We start from the raw sequence: 16,838 nt of genomic DNA, 5'->3' as shown, positions 1-16,838 counted from the left end.
CTCAACTTCTTGATGTATGAATATGAAAGAAAAAAATATTTTGACTCCTATAAACGGTACACCTTGCAACACAATATCTCGACTGTCCAATTTCAAGATTTTCATATGTTTATAGATCTACTTTATTTAAATAAATTTTGGAGTTTAAAATTTTACAATTAGATATGAAAATAGATTTTGAGATAATTGTAAGAATATTTTACACTAAAATTACATATTATTATAAAATTTGGAGGTACATCTTATTTGGATTGTCTAAGGTTGCAACCTTACAGAAACCACACCCCACATCTTACTGTTTACGGGTTAGAGAGAGAGAAAAAGAGGAGGAGAAAATAGGGTTGACCTCATAGCCATTCAGGTTTACAGAGAGAAGGAAGAAGGAAGAGATCATCGGCTTCACAAACCGTAATGAATTGTTTTTTAGAGAGAGAAAAGAAAGATGGGATACGATTTGGGATAGTTTGAAGGTAGTTTTTCTGATTTGGGATGTTGTTTGAGAGAAAGGAGGCCTAACTGATTTTTAGAGAGAGAAAAGGAAGAGGATTTTTCATTTTCTTAGGAAACATCAAGCAGACCAGAAGGATTAGGTTTGAGGAACTAATCCTATAAGTAAAACGGCTTGCTCAAACCTAATCCTATAAGAAAAATTGCTTGCTCCTGTAAGTTTACGGTTTACACTATATTGTTTAACTTTGTTATCACATAATCAAAAACAAAATAATGATTACTTGGTCCTGTAGTCACACTGTCTGCTTCTCATTTACCAGTAAAAGACTATGTTTTGAGCTCTAATTTGTGCCATAAACAGTATTTTCGTAAAAACAATTATCACAAATAATCACAAGACTATGTTTTGAGCTCTAATTTGTGCCATATACAATATTTTTATAAAACAATTATCACAAATAATCACAAAAATCTGCATGTATATGATTTTCTTCACACAATAATTTACTTTACAAAATGGTTTGCTATAAATAGTATTTCATGTACACAATGATTTTGCTATAGTAGCAACTAAAATCTGCATCTATTTGTTTAAGTTTTTTTTTTAAAAAAGGGAAAACAATTCAATATGCAGCTATGGCTTGGAAGAACACAGTGGGATAAAAATTTCTATTTTAGTTTTTTTTTTTAAATAATATATTATTTTTCAAAAGTATAAAAGTAGCAGCTGCAATACACAAAATAGGAAAATAAAAAAATCTTTTAAAAAAATTATAGGTAAAAAAAATTATAGGTAAAAAAAAAGATATGATTTTGTGGGCTGATTTAAAACATATTATTAAAAAAAACGGCATTCAAACGTTTTTATGAAAACTACTAAATTTTTTCCAAAACGTTTTTATAAAAACTACTCAATTTTTCCCGATCTTTTAAAAAAGTCGCCATTTAAAAATGTTTCCATAAAAACACCGATTTTTTTAACAAAATTCTCCTATTAAACGGAGTTTTGGTAACTCTAGGTGTATCACAACTTTCTATACTTTGAACTTTAACGCTTAGTTAATAACAAGATTTGAAATATGACGGAGAAGAGTGGTTCTAATTACACAAAAAGCAAAAGTACCTGTGTATTTGTATAATTTTCCATATAATTTTCCCTAGGTCATGAATCTGGAAAATTTTTATTTCGACTGAACGTGAATTATCCTTTCCAAAAGGATTCCCTTTTCGCTCCCACCTCTCTCTCTCTATTGATCTCTTCAGTAGCCCTAACACCCCAAAACTGGTTTGCATGACCTTGTTTATCAGTGTTTGAATAGAGAGGACACACGCGTTTCCTCCATCAAAGTAGAGGGGAACATTCTCTTCGATTTTTGCGGGTAGAAACCGCTGGGTTTTTCTATTCGTAAAGGGCTGAAATTGCGTAGGTTTGAACTTTCTCTTGCGACATCTGGTTTGATATGCGTCCGTCTTTGTTTTTTCATGGCGATTTATACTGGGGCAAATTCCCAGTGTTATCTACATATTTTTTTTTTTTTTTTTTTGCATTCCAGGTGTTCTTTAAATTCCAAGTGTTATTTAAGTTGTTAAGATTTTGCCGTGTTTTAAATTATTCTTCTGTGAAAACTGTGATCTTCTAGTTTAACTGAATGGCATGTTTTCTATTGAGATATATTAACTGAATGGCATGGTGATTCATGATCTTCTTCATTTTATATTGGATGTTATTGTAACTTGCTCATTTTCATGAGAAAGTAGGGTTTAGTTATGGTCGATCCGGAGTTTTTCATGCAATGTGGATATTGGGCTTTATTTATGTTTTGCCCATGTAATACTCAAAGGTAAAACAACAGAGTGGGGTTTGAATACAAGCTGCTCTCTCAAAATTGGGCACCTAAGACGAAGACAAGGACCCAACCCAGAAAAACAAAACGATGCATGGATTGAATTATGGTAGCAAAGCCTTGTAATTTGATTTTATTCAACGTGTCAGTAGAGCTGAGAAAATTTGATGTGATTAGCTATGTAGAAACTATTTCTCTCTCTCACTCACCGATGATGATAGTTTTGATCCATCCAAAATTTGGCACCGAAGATGAAGTCGAGACCCAACACAAAAAGCAAAATAAAAAACAGTAACCAGCATCATGGATTAAATTGTGCCAGCAGTACTCTGTAAGGTGTGGTGTCTTATTTTGTTTGGCTACTTGCTGCTGTAAATTGTTTTAGAGTGTTCGTAGATTTTTCTTCTTGATGACTATTGGTTTTTTTATTTAAGTAAATAAAATGTCAGTTGGTCTTATTGAGAAGTTTTGTGATGAAATTGGGTTTTACGGCATTCATTGAAGAACTGGACTAGAGGTTGCTCTGTTGTGTAGTTCTCCTATGCAGCTATGAAGATTGATAAGTGTCTGGGATTTCAAAATTTTAACTAGTTGTTTTATTCTTTATTTTATATATTTATTTATTTTTTTGGGGGGGGGGGGGGGGGGGGGGGGGGGGGAGGGTGTGTGCTTGCTGGTGCCTGTGTAAAGCCACACAACCATGGAATGTGCTTCCATTTATATTATGTGATTCTCATCAATTATCTGTTTCATGGATGTGAGACTGATTTGATGCTTAGACTAATTTGGGGATGGGAATTGTGGAGACCAGTTTTGAGCCTTGGGATTCTAATGTTAGCTTGAGGCACCTTAACTTAGTAGGCTGTAACTTTGCACTCTTGTGACTATTTTGTGTATATGTATCTGTTTTGTGATCAAATGCAATAGATGGATACATATGGTCACTTTCTCAATATTTCATTGTTTTTGGTTCCATATGTGGCCTAATTGTTTAGTCGTTGTAGATATCCAGGCATATTTTGGTCATTTATCTCTTTGAAGTCTTTATCTATTGGCTTGATTCGTCTCAGATGTTTGATGAACAGAAATAGATATAGGAATCTAAATCAAATTTTTTGCTTGGAACCACAGTCTTTGCTTGAAGAACTACCTTAATGATATGACAAAACTCACAAGAACTTGTTCCTACTTCCTTTATGGGTTGTCCTATGGCTTGGCAGTTTCTAGAACTGAAGTCATGGCCCTCAACCTTTTCTGTGTTTATCTGGATGATGGTTCTGTGTGCATTGTTGGGGTTAAGGGGTTCTTTACTTGTATTTGGGAATCATGCTGGATTTAAGAGGTTCTATTTGTGGCTCGGTTAGGGTATTTGCTTGTGATCATGGTCTACACAAGACTTGGAAATAGGTTTGGTGATTAGATTGTGTTTTAGAGAACTGGCTATGATAGTGCCTAGAGTTTTCCTGGAGAGTATGTGCCAGAGCTGAAGTGTTGAGGATGTGTGACTTTTAAGTATTTTGAGATGCTTGATGAGCCATGTCGATGACTTGGAATGAGGAAAAGGTGGGTCCTACAACTAGGTCATGAGTGGTTGGGATCCATATCAATTTGGATATGTGCTAATCTTGGCTATTATTGCAATCAAAGAGTCAGGGGTCTCTTGGGTTGGCAAGAGACCCCCGACTCATGGTGGGGTTAACTTGAACATTTGAAAGAGATGGGGGCACAGGTGGCACTTTGTCAGAATCATAATGCCTTGTAGCTCAATGGTTTTTAAGGGCCTGCATTGGTTAAAGATTCGGAGTGTTACTCAAATGGAATCATCATATCATCAAACATATTGAAAAAATTATGCAAAATTCAGTGAATTGAATACCTTCAGCACATGCAACTAGTAGTTAGATTTTCAGATTTTGGAACGTTAGTTGTGGTTCCTAGACCAATAGATTTGTCACGATGTGCATTAAGTTGCTAATCTACACACATATAGTGGGAGTGGCAATCACCTGTTTCAGATTATTAAGAATCTGTTTTTGAATTCTGGAATAATTATAGCTACAAAGTTATGATTACTGAAACAATAATCAGATGGACTTGAATAGTTTTCTCTACCAGGCCTTTCTACAGCGAGAATCATGAACAGGCTAAATCTTAAAGCTTGCCCAAAATATTGGGGTTGAAAGTTGTGGATTTATATTTTTTTTGTTCTTTTTAATTTTTGAAGGTTTTGTTAGTTGTCCATTAATTTGTTGGGATATTGTTTGTTTTGCTGGAAAAGGTCTTGCAACAACTGGTTGTATGAAATCTCTCTATATGTGCTTTAAAAACTATAATCTTTTAAACGTAATTTTCTGAACTATAATTTTTCACTTAAAAAGAAACTGTAATTTTTATAAATGTAAGAGTTTATGTTTCTTTTGAGTGTTTGTGGAAAATTCTGGGGTTTTCCCCAAATTTAAAGAACCCCAATCATTCTACAGCTCATATGTTCTGGAGAATTGTTACCTGACTGTTATAAAAAACTTTTTTGTTTGTTCTAGTAAAAATTAAAAACAAACCTTTTTACTGATTTGGTTGTTAATGTTGTGCAACCTTTCAGTGGTTGAATTTTCACTCTAAAAGAAATCTGCATGTAATAAGTGAAAATGTGTTATATGGATTTTAGGACCCAAATTTAGACATAACTGTGATATGACCCTAGTTGTTCTTGTATTTGAAGGTTTTAAATTTTGGGTAATTTTTATGTATGAGTTCAAATTTCCAGCCATTGAGGGGCAACCATAATTTACAATAGTTGATTCAAGTTTTTGTTTGCCCCCTGTAATTCTGACTAGACACTAAATTCATCATCTTATTTAGAGTTTTCTTTTGGTGGATTAGTAGTGGGGATGTGTTTGGCATTTGTGTTAATAGATGGTGGGACCCTAATTTGATTCTTATGAATAAGGGCTCAAACATCGGTTCATCTATGGTATACATTTCAACTTTCAGTGCATTGGGTGGGCAAGCCAAATTCAGCGCAGTCCATTGAAAAGTAAATTTGCTCTGTAATTCTTCTTCGAGCTTAGTAGTTTAGTAAAATCCTAACTTTACCATCTTTTTTAGTGTTTTCTTTGTAACTAGTAATGGTCTGAAAAGAGAGCTTGCTCTTTAGTTTTTAGTAGATTTTACTGTCCTAAGTTTTACCATCGTCTCTAGATTTTTTTAGACTAATTTTTAACATCGTCTACAGTTTCAAAAAAAAAAAAAATTTTAACATCATCTTTAGCATTTTCTTAATACTGGTAATGGTTTAGAAATATGGAGGAAATTAAAAATTAAATTTTGTTATTCAACTCTTGGTTGATTGTAACTTTCTTTCTCAATTGTTATGCCATGTAGTGGTCTACTGGTAATAGTGTGTTAGAGATGGGGAAGAAGTCGAGAGGCCATCCACCGACCTATGTACAAGACCTACTTCCACATGTGGAGCTTTATGTCAATAACAAAAATAATGATCCATGTGATGTCGATTCAATGGTCCATCACCTTCGTTCCACCAACCCGAAATTTAAACGCCAAAAGCTTGGGCCCTTTACAGAGTCTGTCATAAAAGCTCTCCAAATCATTGAAACGAGGCTTGACCGATTGCCTCCTTCCAAGCGACTCAAGAAGGTGGATCGTGAAGAAGAGCGTTTGCTTCACTTGGAAAAGAAGCATTTGCATCATAGTGCGGCTAAATGGAAAGGAATTGGAGGTTCAGATGAAGAAGAAGAGGATAGTGATGAAGAAGACGGCGAAGTTTCGAGCTCTGAGGAGGGATATGATATGGAACCCTCCTCTGATTTGATGAAGTCTATGATGAGGTCGAATTATGGCGCATCTAATGCCTCTGCTATTGCTAGAGAAAAAATGCTTGTTTCATCGGCATCGATGGGTTCGATAAGCGAAGCGGTGGTTGTTTCGTTGGGTTCAATGGGTTCAGAAAGGGAAAGAATGGTCGTTTCATCAGGATCAATGGATTCAGAAAATGAAGCAACGGTTGTGAAAAATTTGGAGTTGGAGTTGATAGAGAGTGGAGGGAGTAAGGTCAATAGTGATGGTATTGAAGATTGTGCATTAAAAGAAATGGAAGAAAAACACAATTATGCAGGTGCTGTAAATCAATCAAGGGGTGCATTGCCCACCAATGGTAGCCTTCGTTCAAGGAGAGATGGTCCCACCTTTAAGGATCTTGGTGGCATGAAAGAAGTATTGGATAAATTGTTGGCAGAGGTGGTTGTTCCCTTATTCTATCCTCAGTTGCTTACATGGTTGGGTGTGAGGCCAGTGGCTGGTATCCTTTTGCATGGCCCTCCTGGGTGTGGTAAGACCAAGCTAGCTCATGCTATTGCTAATGAAACAGGGGTTCCTCTATACAAGATTTCTGCCACTGAAGTGGTTTCTGGCGTCTCAGGTTCCTTGTTCACTTCTTGTTTTGCTTCTTTGCTCTTGGAGTTTTTAAGATCTTGGACAATTATGCTTCGTTTTGTATATGGGCATTTAGGGGGTCAAAACCCCTTAAAGCATCATTAATGGCGTGAAAACATCTGGATTAACATTTTTATTTTTTAATTTCATTTCACTTAGGTACCTCATTAAAAATATATCCTTGAACATGCTTGAACTACCCTTTTTAGTGTTGAGACCCTGCACAAAGCTGGGGTTTCAGTAGTTTGACCCACCTAAGAGGCCCTACTAAATGATGGGAGTACCCCTGCTTGTTTTGGGCGGGTCCCATTATTGAAAGGCCTCTGCCTTTTCAGAGTTCCCAATCCTGAATTGGGGCCATTGGGGCAATTTTTAGGATTTTTTTTGAGGAGGTACTTGAGTGAAATGAAAATGAAAAAGTAAACCCTTTTATGTTAATTGGGATGCTTTGACCTCTTTAATGATTTTGTGAAGGGCTTTGACCCTTGAATGATATTTTCCCTTTTTAGAGAGAAAGAGAGAAAAAAGGGGAGGGGATTGTGGTATACTTCCCTTCACATTGTAGCTTGTATTCATTACTTATTTTAAATGGTTTTAGGTGCTTCTGAAGAGAATATCCGTAACCTATTCACAAAGGCACGCATAACTGCTCCCTCAATCATATTTATTGATGAGATAGATGCTATTGGTTCCAAAAGAGAGAATTTGCAGAGAGAGATGGAGAGGCGAATTGTCACTCAATTGCTGACTTGCATGGATCAATCACACCAAGTAACTGGTTTTGTTGAGAAATATTCTGATTTGGAAGAATCAGAAGACAAAGTTGGCAATGTTCTTGTGATTGGAGCTACAAATCGACCTGATGCTGTGGACCCTGCCCTAAGGAGACCCGGTAGATTTGATAGGGAGATTTTTTTGGGGATCCCTGATGAGAATGCTCGAATGGAAATTCTCTCTTTAATTACTCAAAATTTAAGGCTGGAGGGCTCATTTGACTTCCAAAAAATAGCTAGATTGACACCTGGGTACGTAGGTGCTGATTTGGAGGCTCTAAAGAATGAAGCAGGTAACCTAGCGATGGCAAGAATTCTACCTGATAAGATGCCCATGATCCGATCTGTTTTGGATGATAGAGGAAATAAAGAAGCTCAATTTCCATTTTCTCCGGAGGAAATGGAAAAGCTCAGTATAACGATGGCCGATTTTGAGGTAATCTTGGGGACCACTCCAGTTTTGCTTATTTTGTTTCCTTTAAAACTATATCTAGTGTTTTCTTGAAGGTCATGTTACCAATGATACTGAAACTATAATAGTTTACTAGCTCTTTTTTTTTATGCCCTCCATCTTTTATGCTTCATAACTAGCCAATCGTTGATACTCTCCTCCATATTGAACTTTTTTGTTTGTCGTAATTTTACTTGGAGGTTTGTGTATGTACCATGTTAATGGATTTTAGTCTTCTGATGTTATCTAAAAAACTTAATTTTGCTTAAACAACATTGCGTGTATATGTAGAGAACAAATTTGTGAGGCTTTGGAGGACCACATACTCGTACAATAAATTAAAAAGCGTTGGTGGCACTGTTCTACTTTCTTTTAATTAACTTCAAGGATACATTTACCTGCACATTTTTTATGCTAAATTTTTATTTACTAATTTGGACTCTGTTTAAGAGCATTATGATTGTACTTTATACTTTAGTTGAATTTCTTTAGCATGCTTTTTACCATATTTAAAGTGGACATCATATCCAGTAGAAGTGGGATTTGGGTTAGTGGATAAATAGAGAAGGGAGATGGGGTATACCCCAGTGTGGTAGGAGTGGTACTGGGCATTGGCAAACGTGAGATAAAAGGAAGAAAGTTTGTAGCTTTTGGTTATAGTCTTTTAAGATGAGCTATAATATAACATCTGAAAGATGATAATAGGGATTTGGGGGGATGAAAGAATTTTAGGTAAAGAACCAATCTTTTGGTCAGGGAAGGAGAAGGGAATATGAGACATCCAGCTAATGTTACCAAAAAAAAAAAAGAAACCAAAAGTAAAATTGGAAGGGCTGTTCCTGTGCAATCTATTTAACGTCTGGTCCAAGCTTATTTAACATGAAAATTAATAAGAAAACGTAGAAGTGTAATGACGGATTTGCCTGTTGTACTAGTTGGTTCACCCACTGATCTGACGAATTCAACCTGGTCAAACCAGGTTAACCTGGTTTTAGCGCTTTTTTTTCAAAATTAAAATGTCTTTATTGAAGTGGACCTGTTGTTTTTAAAAACTTGACCTGTTGGGCCAGTTTACAGTGCAAATGGTTGGATCCTTCAGGTCGATCTTTTTCTTATTCCCTTTTTTAGTAGTTGTATCTGGTCTGATTTTCACCAACATTTCCAGGGTGTGATGGATTTCTGTGAGAGTGTTGCGGTGGGAGTGAATTTATAGTGTTGGAGAAATCAAAATTTATGCTATTGTTGAGTTGTAGCATAGGCAAGACAATTGAAAAGGGAATCTGGGATCTGGTATTTTTTATCGGTACATGGTGTGAGGCCTCATGTTCCCTCCATGTTTACATGATCCGATACACTTTTTCGTAATGCATTCCATGTTTGTGTTTTGTATCAGATGTTTTTGATATTTTTGGGGTCAGACATTCCTATCTCCTATTTAACATGATTGGTGGTCAATTAAGTTTTTAGTAGCTTTTATGTAGAAGTTAATTCTTGTTATTTGTTTGTCCAGGAAGCAACAAAGAAGGTACAACCTTCAACTAGAAGAGAAGGATTCTCTTCGATACCTGATGTTAGATGGGAAGATGTTGGAGGTCTGAGTTCCTTAAGAAATGAATTTGATCGTTATATTGTCAATCGAATAAAGAATCCTGAGGACTATGAGGTGTGTTACTGTTCTAGAGGTTACATGCTCAATTAGGACCCTTTGTGATACTTACATTTTTATTAGGCCATTCTGAGTTATGCCTTTTGCTTCAGGAGCTTGGAATGAATTTAGAGACTGGTTTTTTGTTGTATGGACCACCGGGATGTGGTAAAACTCTGATTGCTAAGGCTGTTGCAAATGAAGCAGGAGCAAATTTCATACATATCAAGGTTCTTTTGCTTTTTCTTTTTGTTTTAATTTGTTGGCCTATATAATAATTCTATTTGGTTATAATTGGCCAATGTCATCTACTATATTAATGAAATGTTGTAATGTCTTGTGGTTGGATTTATTTGTGATAAGTTTTTCTCGGGTGATGTTGTCATCTTTGCACAGGGTCCTGAGCTATTAAGCAAATACGTAGGTGAGAGTGAATTGGCAGTTCGGATCCTATTTAATCGAGCTCGTGCATGCTCTCCATGCATACTCTTTTTTGATGAGGTGAATGGCTCATCCTTTCCTATATTTTTACTTTCCTTTGTTCATTATGTTAGCCCCTAAGTCTTAGGGAAGCAAGAGGAAATCTTTGGTGCGTCAAGATGATCCACGTGAGTGTGGATGCTCCTCTGGTGTAGCACATACCATACATTATTGGTTTATGCTATACTTTCTCTTTAATCATTCTCCAAAATTTCCATTGACTGCTGCTTAACTGCTTGGAATAGAGATCTCTCTTACCAAGAAAAAGTTAAAACAGAGATCCCTCTTGTCGGTTTTACAGAGACCTGATGCCCCTGACACAATTAAAATGTGACCTGATGCCACTGACACAATTAAAATATTAAATGATTGGCTGCAAAGACTTTGTGAAATGTGTTTATTTGTGATATTATTGAAATACCATGAAGATCATTCTATTTGATGCCTCCTGAATTTGCTGTTTGGGGTGGTCTTTTGTGTTCCAGGTGGATGCTTTGGCTACAAAGCGGGGAACAGATGGAGGACAGGCAGCGGAGCGGCTTCTAAACCAAGTACTCTTCCTTGCCCTAAAGCTCACCTTATATCTCTCTCTCTCTGGATTGTTAAGCTTGGGTTTTGATGCATCCCCCCCTCTCTCTCTCTTTCTCTCTCTCTCTTCCCCCTGCCTCCCTCCCTCCCTCCCTCCTCTCTCTCTCTCTCTTCCCCCTGCCTCCCTCCTCTCTCTCTCTCACTTAATTTGTAAGTATGAGTTTGATCCAAGATTCAGATTATTTGTCCTTCTTCTCTTATACTCTCGTAATTGGTGCTGGTTCAATCGAAGCCTTCGTGTTACAGCATCTCTCTCTCTCTCTCTCTCACTCTGTTGTTTTGCGAGGGTGGGGGGCTGGGATGATTTGGTTCGCAAGTGAGCTAATTTCTTTAGTTTTTGTGCACTGCCCCAAATTTTGGGTTCTTACTCCCTTGAACGCAGTGAAAAATCCCCAACCGCTGCCCCCCACCCCCCCAAAAAAAAAATCAAGCAAATACACATAAATGGTTTATTCTAAATTCACCACTCTTCTGATGAACTTAATTTCTTACTCCAAAATTTTTGACCACCAAATGGCCTTATCTAAATATTACATTTACGAATTGCTTGTTTGAAAATTTTGAAAAGGGCATATTTATAATTTTAAATTACTTCTCAAATTCAATGAGGATTCAAAAGTGAAAGGAATCTTTTAAATGGAAAATTGGCTTTTTGAGGAATTTTGAAATGACAAAAGTTACCCTTCTTAATATTCATGAACTAGTTACAGTTAAAAAGTCATTTTTGGACATATAAGGGCATTTTATTCCCTTATATGGTAAAACATTTTTGAGTAGGAACTTCTAAGTTCACCATTAGTGGTGTATTCTAGAATAACCATATATATATATATATATGGAAAACACTACGCAATGCCTATAGGCGGAAATGGACCGTCCAAAGTTCATCGTGCGGTCACGATTGTCCGGTAGTGTTTTATTTTTCATTTTTTTTTACAAATCGAAATGATCTGAAATCTGGAGCGTGTGTACATCTAAGTGAGGAGCACTTAATAAAAATATAAAAAAATAATGTCCCAAAAAACAATTGATCAAAATGCCCTTGAAACTTTTTGGGGGTATTTTGGTCAATTTATTTCATGTAAAATATTTTTTTGACATTTTTCATAGATTCGCCTATTTTTGATGAACATATGTTTCAAATTTCAGAACATTCTGATTTGTTGAAAAAAAATAAAAAATGAAACACTACCGGACAATCGTGACCTTGCGATGAATTTTGGACGGTGATGAGGGTAGGTGGAATCACTGTTCATTTGTGCCTATAGGCATTTTGTAGTATCTTCATATATATATATATATATATATATACACGAAAATTCTTCCCAACGCTTATAGGAAAAAATGAACAATGATTTCGCCTATGCTCATTATCATCCATAGTTCATCGCACGGTCACGGTTGTCTGGTTTAGTTTCAATTTTCATTTTTTTTTACAAATTGAAATGATCTGAAAGTGTGTACATCTTAATGAGGCTCACCTAATAAAGATATGAAAAAAATAATTCGCAAAATATAAATTGACCAAAATATCCCCATAAAGTTTTCGGGGTATTTTGATCAATTTATATTTTACAAATTATTTTATTTATATTTTTATTAGATTCTCCTATTTTTGATGAATAGACGCTCCAAATTTCAGATCATTCCGATTTATAGAAAAAAAATGAATATTGAAATACTATCGGGCAACTGTGACCGCACGACGAACTTTGGACGGTAATGAGCACATGCGAAATCACTGTTCATTTTCGCCTATAGGCGTTGCGTATTGTTTTCCATTTATATATATAGCAAGAAAACGGATGCGCTAACGCAACGACTTATATATATATATATTATACAGATCCAAATGACTTGAAATTTTAAGTGTGTGATCTTCTCATCAAGGCGCACCTAATAAAAATATAAAAAAAATTATCCATGAAAAGTAAAATCACCAAAATACCTCCCGAAACTTTTTGGGGTATTTTGGTCAATTTATTTCATGTAAAATATTTTTTTGATATTTTTCGAAGATTCACCTATTTTTGATGAACACACACCTAAAATCTGGGCCGTTGGGCTCATATGAGCTAGTGGGCTAATCCCATTTTTTTCATATATATATATATATTCCATCTCTCTCTCACTCGATTGACAACAAAGAAAGATAGGGTTTTGGTCAAAGTTTTTAAGCATCTCTCTCTGTCTACCTGCCTTTCTCTCTCTCACTTCTTTGCTCTTGCTTGCTCAATCTTTTCTTCTGGATTGCAGCTTCTTATAGAGCTAGATGGTGCTGATCAGCGTAAAGGTGTTTATGTCATTGGCGCGACAAATCGGTACTTAGTTTTCTATTTTGCCCTTACTGTTATCATGATTTATATGTCCCTATGGTTCCCACTTGATTTTCTCTCCCTTATTTCTTGCTATCACTTTACAGACCAGAAGTGTTGGACAAAGCTGTTCTAAGACCAGGCAGGCTAGGCAAACTTCTTTATGTCCCATTGCCCAGTGCCAAAGAGAGAGAATTGGTTTTGAGAGCGGTTTCTCGAAAGATGCCATTGTCTACTGATGTTGATTTGGGCGCACTCAGCCAAAGAGAGGCCTGCAATAATCTTAGTGGTGCCGACCTTGCTTCACTGGTATGATTTGTATGATTCCTATTATGCAAGAGTATGACATAATCTAGTGAAGTATGTTATGCAGTATTCCAAAGGGCACATTGTTTTTTCCTTTGATGGATGGTGGTGGTAATTAACTGTTAAAAGGGTTTTTATCCTGGTGATTCCCCCCCATAGTAATGTCTACTGTCTGAAAGTATGGTGGATGCCTCTTTTGAGTACTTCATACCAAACCTCATTGGATTATAGTACAGTTCCCTTATTTCGTTTCGTTCACTTTCTATTTCAAATTGTGATTGTTTTCTTTTTTGATAATTAACATTTTATTAAAACGTGAAAGTGGTAACTACAACCCTCTCTAAGAGTACAAGAGCCCCACTCGCACAACTATTTGCTAAAGTATCCATTTCAGTGTTTGCTTCCATAACTACATAATAAAAAATTTAAGCGTAGACGCATGTAAGCCAAAGATCTAAAAGATGGTCAACAATTGCCAAGGGGTTGCAGCTTCCCTCTGAGCCCATCTCATTACATTTAGATCGTCACTGTCAACATTGTTTCAGTTTGCGATTGTTGGTTTTTGCTTTTTATTATCTATTTTAACTAGAATCCTCATGGAGGCCAAGGGGGTTGGTAAGTTTGTTATAAATGAATGATAGGGGAATGGAATAGTGGAAGAGATTGAAGCATGATGAAAACTTGAACATTCTAGACTTATAGGGCAACAAAAACTCATTTATATCTTGTTAGCGATGCCAACCACTGGATGGCTTAGCTTCGGTTGTGGTAGTGTCCTGTCTGCTACTGCTTCCTAAACACCCTTTTGTGCGTATATCTAAGTCTTTAATATCCATTCACCCAAAAAAAGAAGTCTTTAATATCCATATATGGTTGATTTTCCCAGAAGTGTTTGACTAGATTCATCGAATGTGAAATCAGTACATGTGAAGTGGCACCATATAAGCCAAGGTTTAAAACCACAGTTGATTTGGATTGCCCCTCAGGAAAACCGGTCCGGATCAGCGGTCTAGATCGGCGATCGGGCCTGGTGAACCAGGGAGTAAAAAATTTTAAAAATTGAAGAAAATTTAAAAACAAAGTGGGACTGGTTCTATGACAGAAGCGGCTAGAACTGGCTGGTTCATGGGTTAACCGGTGGGTTCCCTATAGTTAGCAGGATCTGGATTGGCCTGATTGGTTCCCAATCTGGACCCGCTGGTTCTGATCCGGATGACCAATTTTTAAAACCTTGATATTAACCTTTGAGTTATGCTTCAAGCCCTCCTATTGTTTCGAAAATGAGATTTCATGACACTGGATTACTCTTTTCTCCTCTCTGCAGGTGAATGAAGCAGCCATGGCTGCCTTGGAAGAAAAATTGCAGTTGCCAAAAGCAGTGACCACTGGAGAGAAGAAGCCACTGGTCATCAACGCCTCCCATTTCGAGAATGCCATGTCAAAGGTTGTCCCATCTGTATCTGTGAAGGTAAACAGCCTCAAGTATACTTCTTCCTGTTGATTGTAATTCATGGCTTTTAGTTGGTGTGTGTGTTTCAGAGAGAGAGATCTTCCTGTTACTTGTAATTCATTGCTTTTACTTGGTGTGTGTGTCACAGAGAGAGAGAGAGAGAGAGAGAGAGAGAGAGAGAGATAAATGCTAATGCGTAGAAACACTCTGTAAAACAGCAAAGAAGATACTACGACAACTTGGCTAGGATATTCGGGCAAGCAATGAATCAGAAACCTGGTTCGATAGCAATAGGTGGACAACATGGTTCCACCATTGATACTCAACCCGAGCTCTGAGTCCGCACTTGGTTGAAGAAAAGAATTTTGTCATATATTTTCACTAGAGAGCTCATGCAGTCTCTACGTCAGCCCATCCAAAACAGGGTGGAGGCCGCTCGCTTAATTTTTGGAAAGCCTAAATAACGTCATGGGTTGTCTAATTTTTGAGATTTAAGTGAGGATGTAACAATTGTTTTGTCATGGGCTCTTACTATGGAGAGCATCTGATGCATTTTTGTTTTTGATAATTTGTCTGTAATGCAAAAAGTTTTGTTATTTATTTATTCCAAGAGTAATGGAATTTTTGTATACTTTGAAAAATAATGTTTGCAGTTGCAACTTCCATAAAGGAGGCATGCTTTTATAGATTAAATTATCACGTATTCTCTCTCTCTCCTTTTGGTTAAGTATTGAATACTCGCATGTAATTTAGTTTTTCTAACTCATTATTGTGAACTTTTATGTATGGGTGCGGTTTCTATAAGGATGCAACCTTAAACAATCCAATTAACTCGCACCTCAAAATTTTATCATAACATATGATTTTGTTGTAAAAAATTCTTACGATTATCTTAAAATCTATTTTCATATATAATTATAAAATTTTAAATTCTAAAAATGGTGAAAATCAAGTAGATCTATAAATATATGAAAATCTTGAAAATAGACGGTCTAGATAATTTGTTGCAAGATGCACTATTTCTGGAACTCAAAATATTTTATTTTTTCATATACATACATCTCGATACCGAGATGATTGATTAGAGCGTTTTTCAACATTAAAACAATATTTCCAAATTTTTTTTGAGGTGCATATGTGATTTTACATTTTAAGATTGCAACCTTATATAAACTTTGCCCTTTATGCATTAGCTGAGTGTATCATGTTTCCTGTGATGTGTATACCATGCCAGGACAGGAGCATACTGTGCATCTACCTTATATAAACTTTTCCCTTTATGTATTAACTGTCAGTTACCTCCTAAGATAAAAGGTCCGCTCCCCTTGAATCAATTGGTTCAGCAGCAGTTTGTCCTTCCCCATGTCATAGAGCTCAGGCAAAGGGGCTCCTTCAAGTCTTTAGTAGGACCTGCCTAAAATCCCCAAGAACTCAGTTTCAAGAAGCCAAAAAGATTGACACGAGGACATTGTGGGGCTATTGAACAACCATCTGTACTCCAACTGGAGAGAAACCATAGTCCCTAGGGTCTAGCCGATAAGCTGTGCTTCCATTAGAAGTGCAGGTTCTGTCGATCAGGGTGATGATGGAGCACGGATTCAAGTGGAGGTGCTATAATGTATCTACATTTTTTTTTGTAGTCTATCAGCAAAACCTTACCATTAGTGGCATTTTGCTTGGAACAGAGACATGCGAAGCAAGAACGCAACCTATTCAGGCACAACTCTTTAAGGAAATTTTATCTTTTTTTTTTCGCCATTGTTAACAAATATTATTGATAAGTGGACGTTACGTAAGGGAAATTACATCATCAGATATCACAAGTGAAGTCAAAGAGGTACCACTCTTAGCAAAAGAATCAGCCAAAGCATTAGCCTACCTAAAAACATGATGGAAGGAACAGTGTGGTTCCGGCATATCTAGGATCTGCAGCCACATTGATTTAAGCTCCCATGGCACCTTATGTTCTTTATTACACCACCGAATGACATTCATAGAATCTCCTTCAATCAAGCAACAATTTCTGATATTTCTACTAATAAAAAGTTTCAATCCATGAAAGAGTACGAGAAGTTTTGGGTGGTTAG

The 16,838-nt window shown here is 36.4% G+C and overlaps 1 protein-coding gene across 3 annotated transcripts; it reads left to right on the top strand.

Annotated features, from left to right (window-relative positions):
- Nucleotides 1–1,468: 1,468 nt before the first annotated feature.
- CDC48C (cell division cycle 48C) lies at nucleotides 1,469–15,444 on the top strand. 3 transcript variants are annotated; one of them, XM_011627845.3, is made up of 11 exons: nucleotides 1,469–1,877; nucleotides 5,676–6,729; nucleotides 7,342–7,952; nucleotides 9,478–9,630; nucleotides 9,726–9,842; nucleotides 10,009–10,113; nucleotides 10,578–10,643; nucleotides 12,937–13,001; nucleotides 13,103–13,304; nucleotides 14,626–14,769; nucleotides 14,970–15,444. In XM_011627845.3, the coding sequence occupies exons 2-11, from the start codon at nucleotides 5,703–5,705 to the stop codon at nucleotides 15,087–15,089; spliced, it is 2,610 nt and encodes an 869-aa protein (XP_011626147.2). In that variant the 5' UTR covers nucleotides 1,469–1,877; nucleotides 5,676–5,702; the 3' UTR covers nucleotides 15,090–15,444. The 3 variants fall into 3 exon arrangements, with proteins under 3 accessions (XP_011626147.2, XP_020527658.2, XP_020527659.2); XM_020671999.2 differs by having other exon boundaries at nucleotides 1,474–1,873; XM_020672000.2 differs by lacking the exon at nucleotides 1,469–1,877 and adding an exon at nucleotides 5,239–5,328.
- The last annotated feature ends 1,394 nt before the right edge of the window (nucleotides 15,445–16,838 follow it).

This window comes from Amborella trichopoda, chromosome 6 (assembly GCF_054954075.1).
Source record: "Amborella trichopoda isolate Santa Cruz 75 chromosome 6, AtrichopodaSantaCruz75HAP2 v2.0, whole genome shotgun sequence".
Taxonomy (NCBI): Eukaryota; Viridiplantae; Streptophyta; class Magnoliopsida; order Amborellales; family Amborellaceae; genus Amborella; species Amborella trichopoda.
Note: the sequence above shows the minus strand (reverse complement) of the source record. Positions and strands in the feature narration are given on the sequence as shown.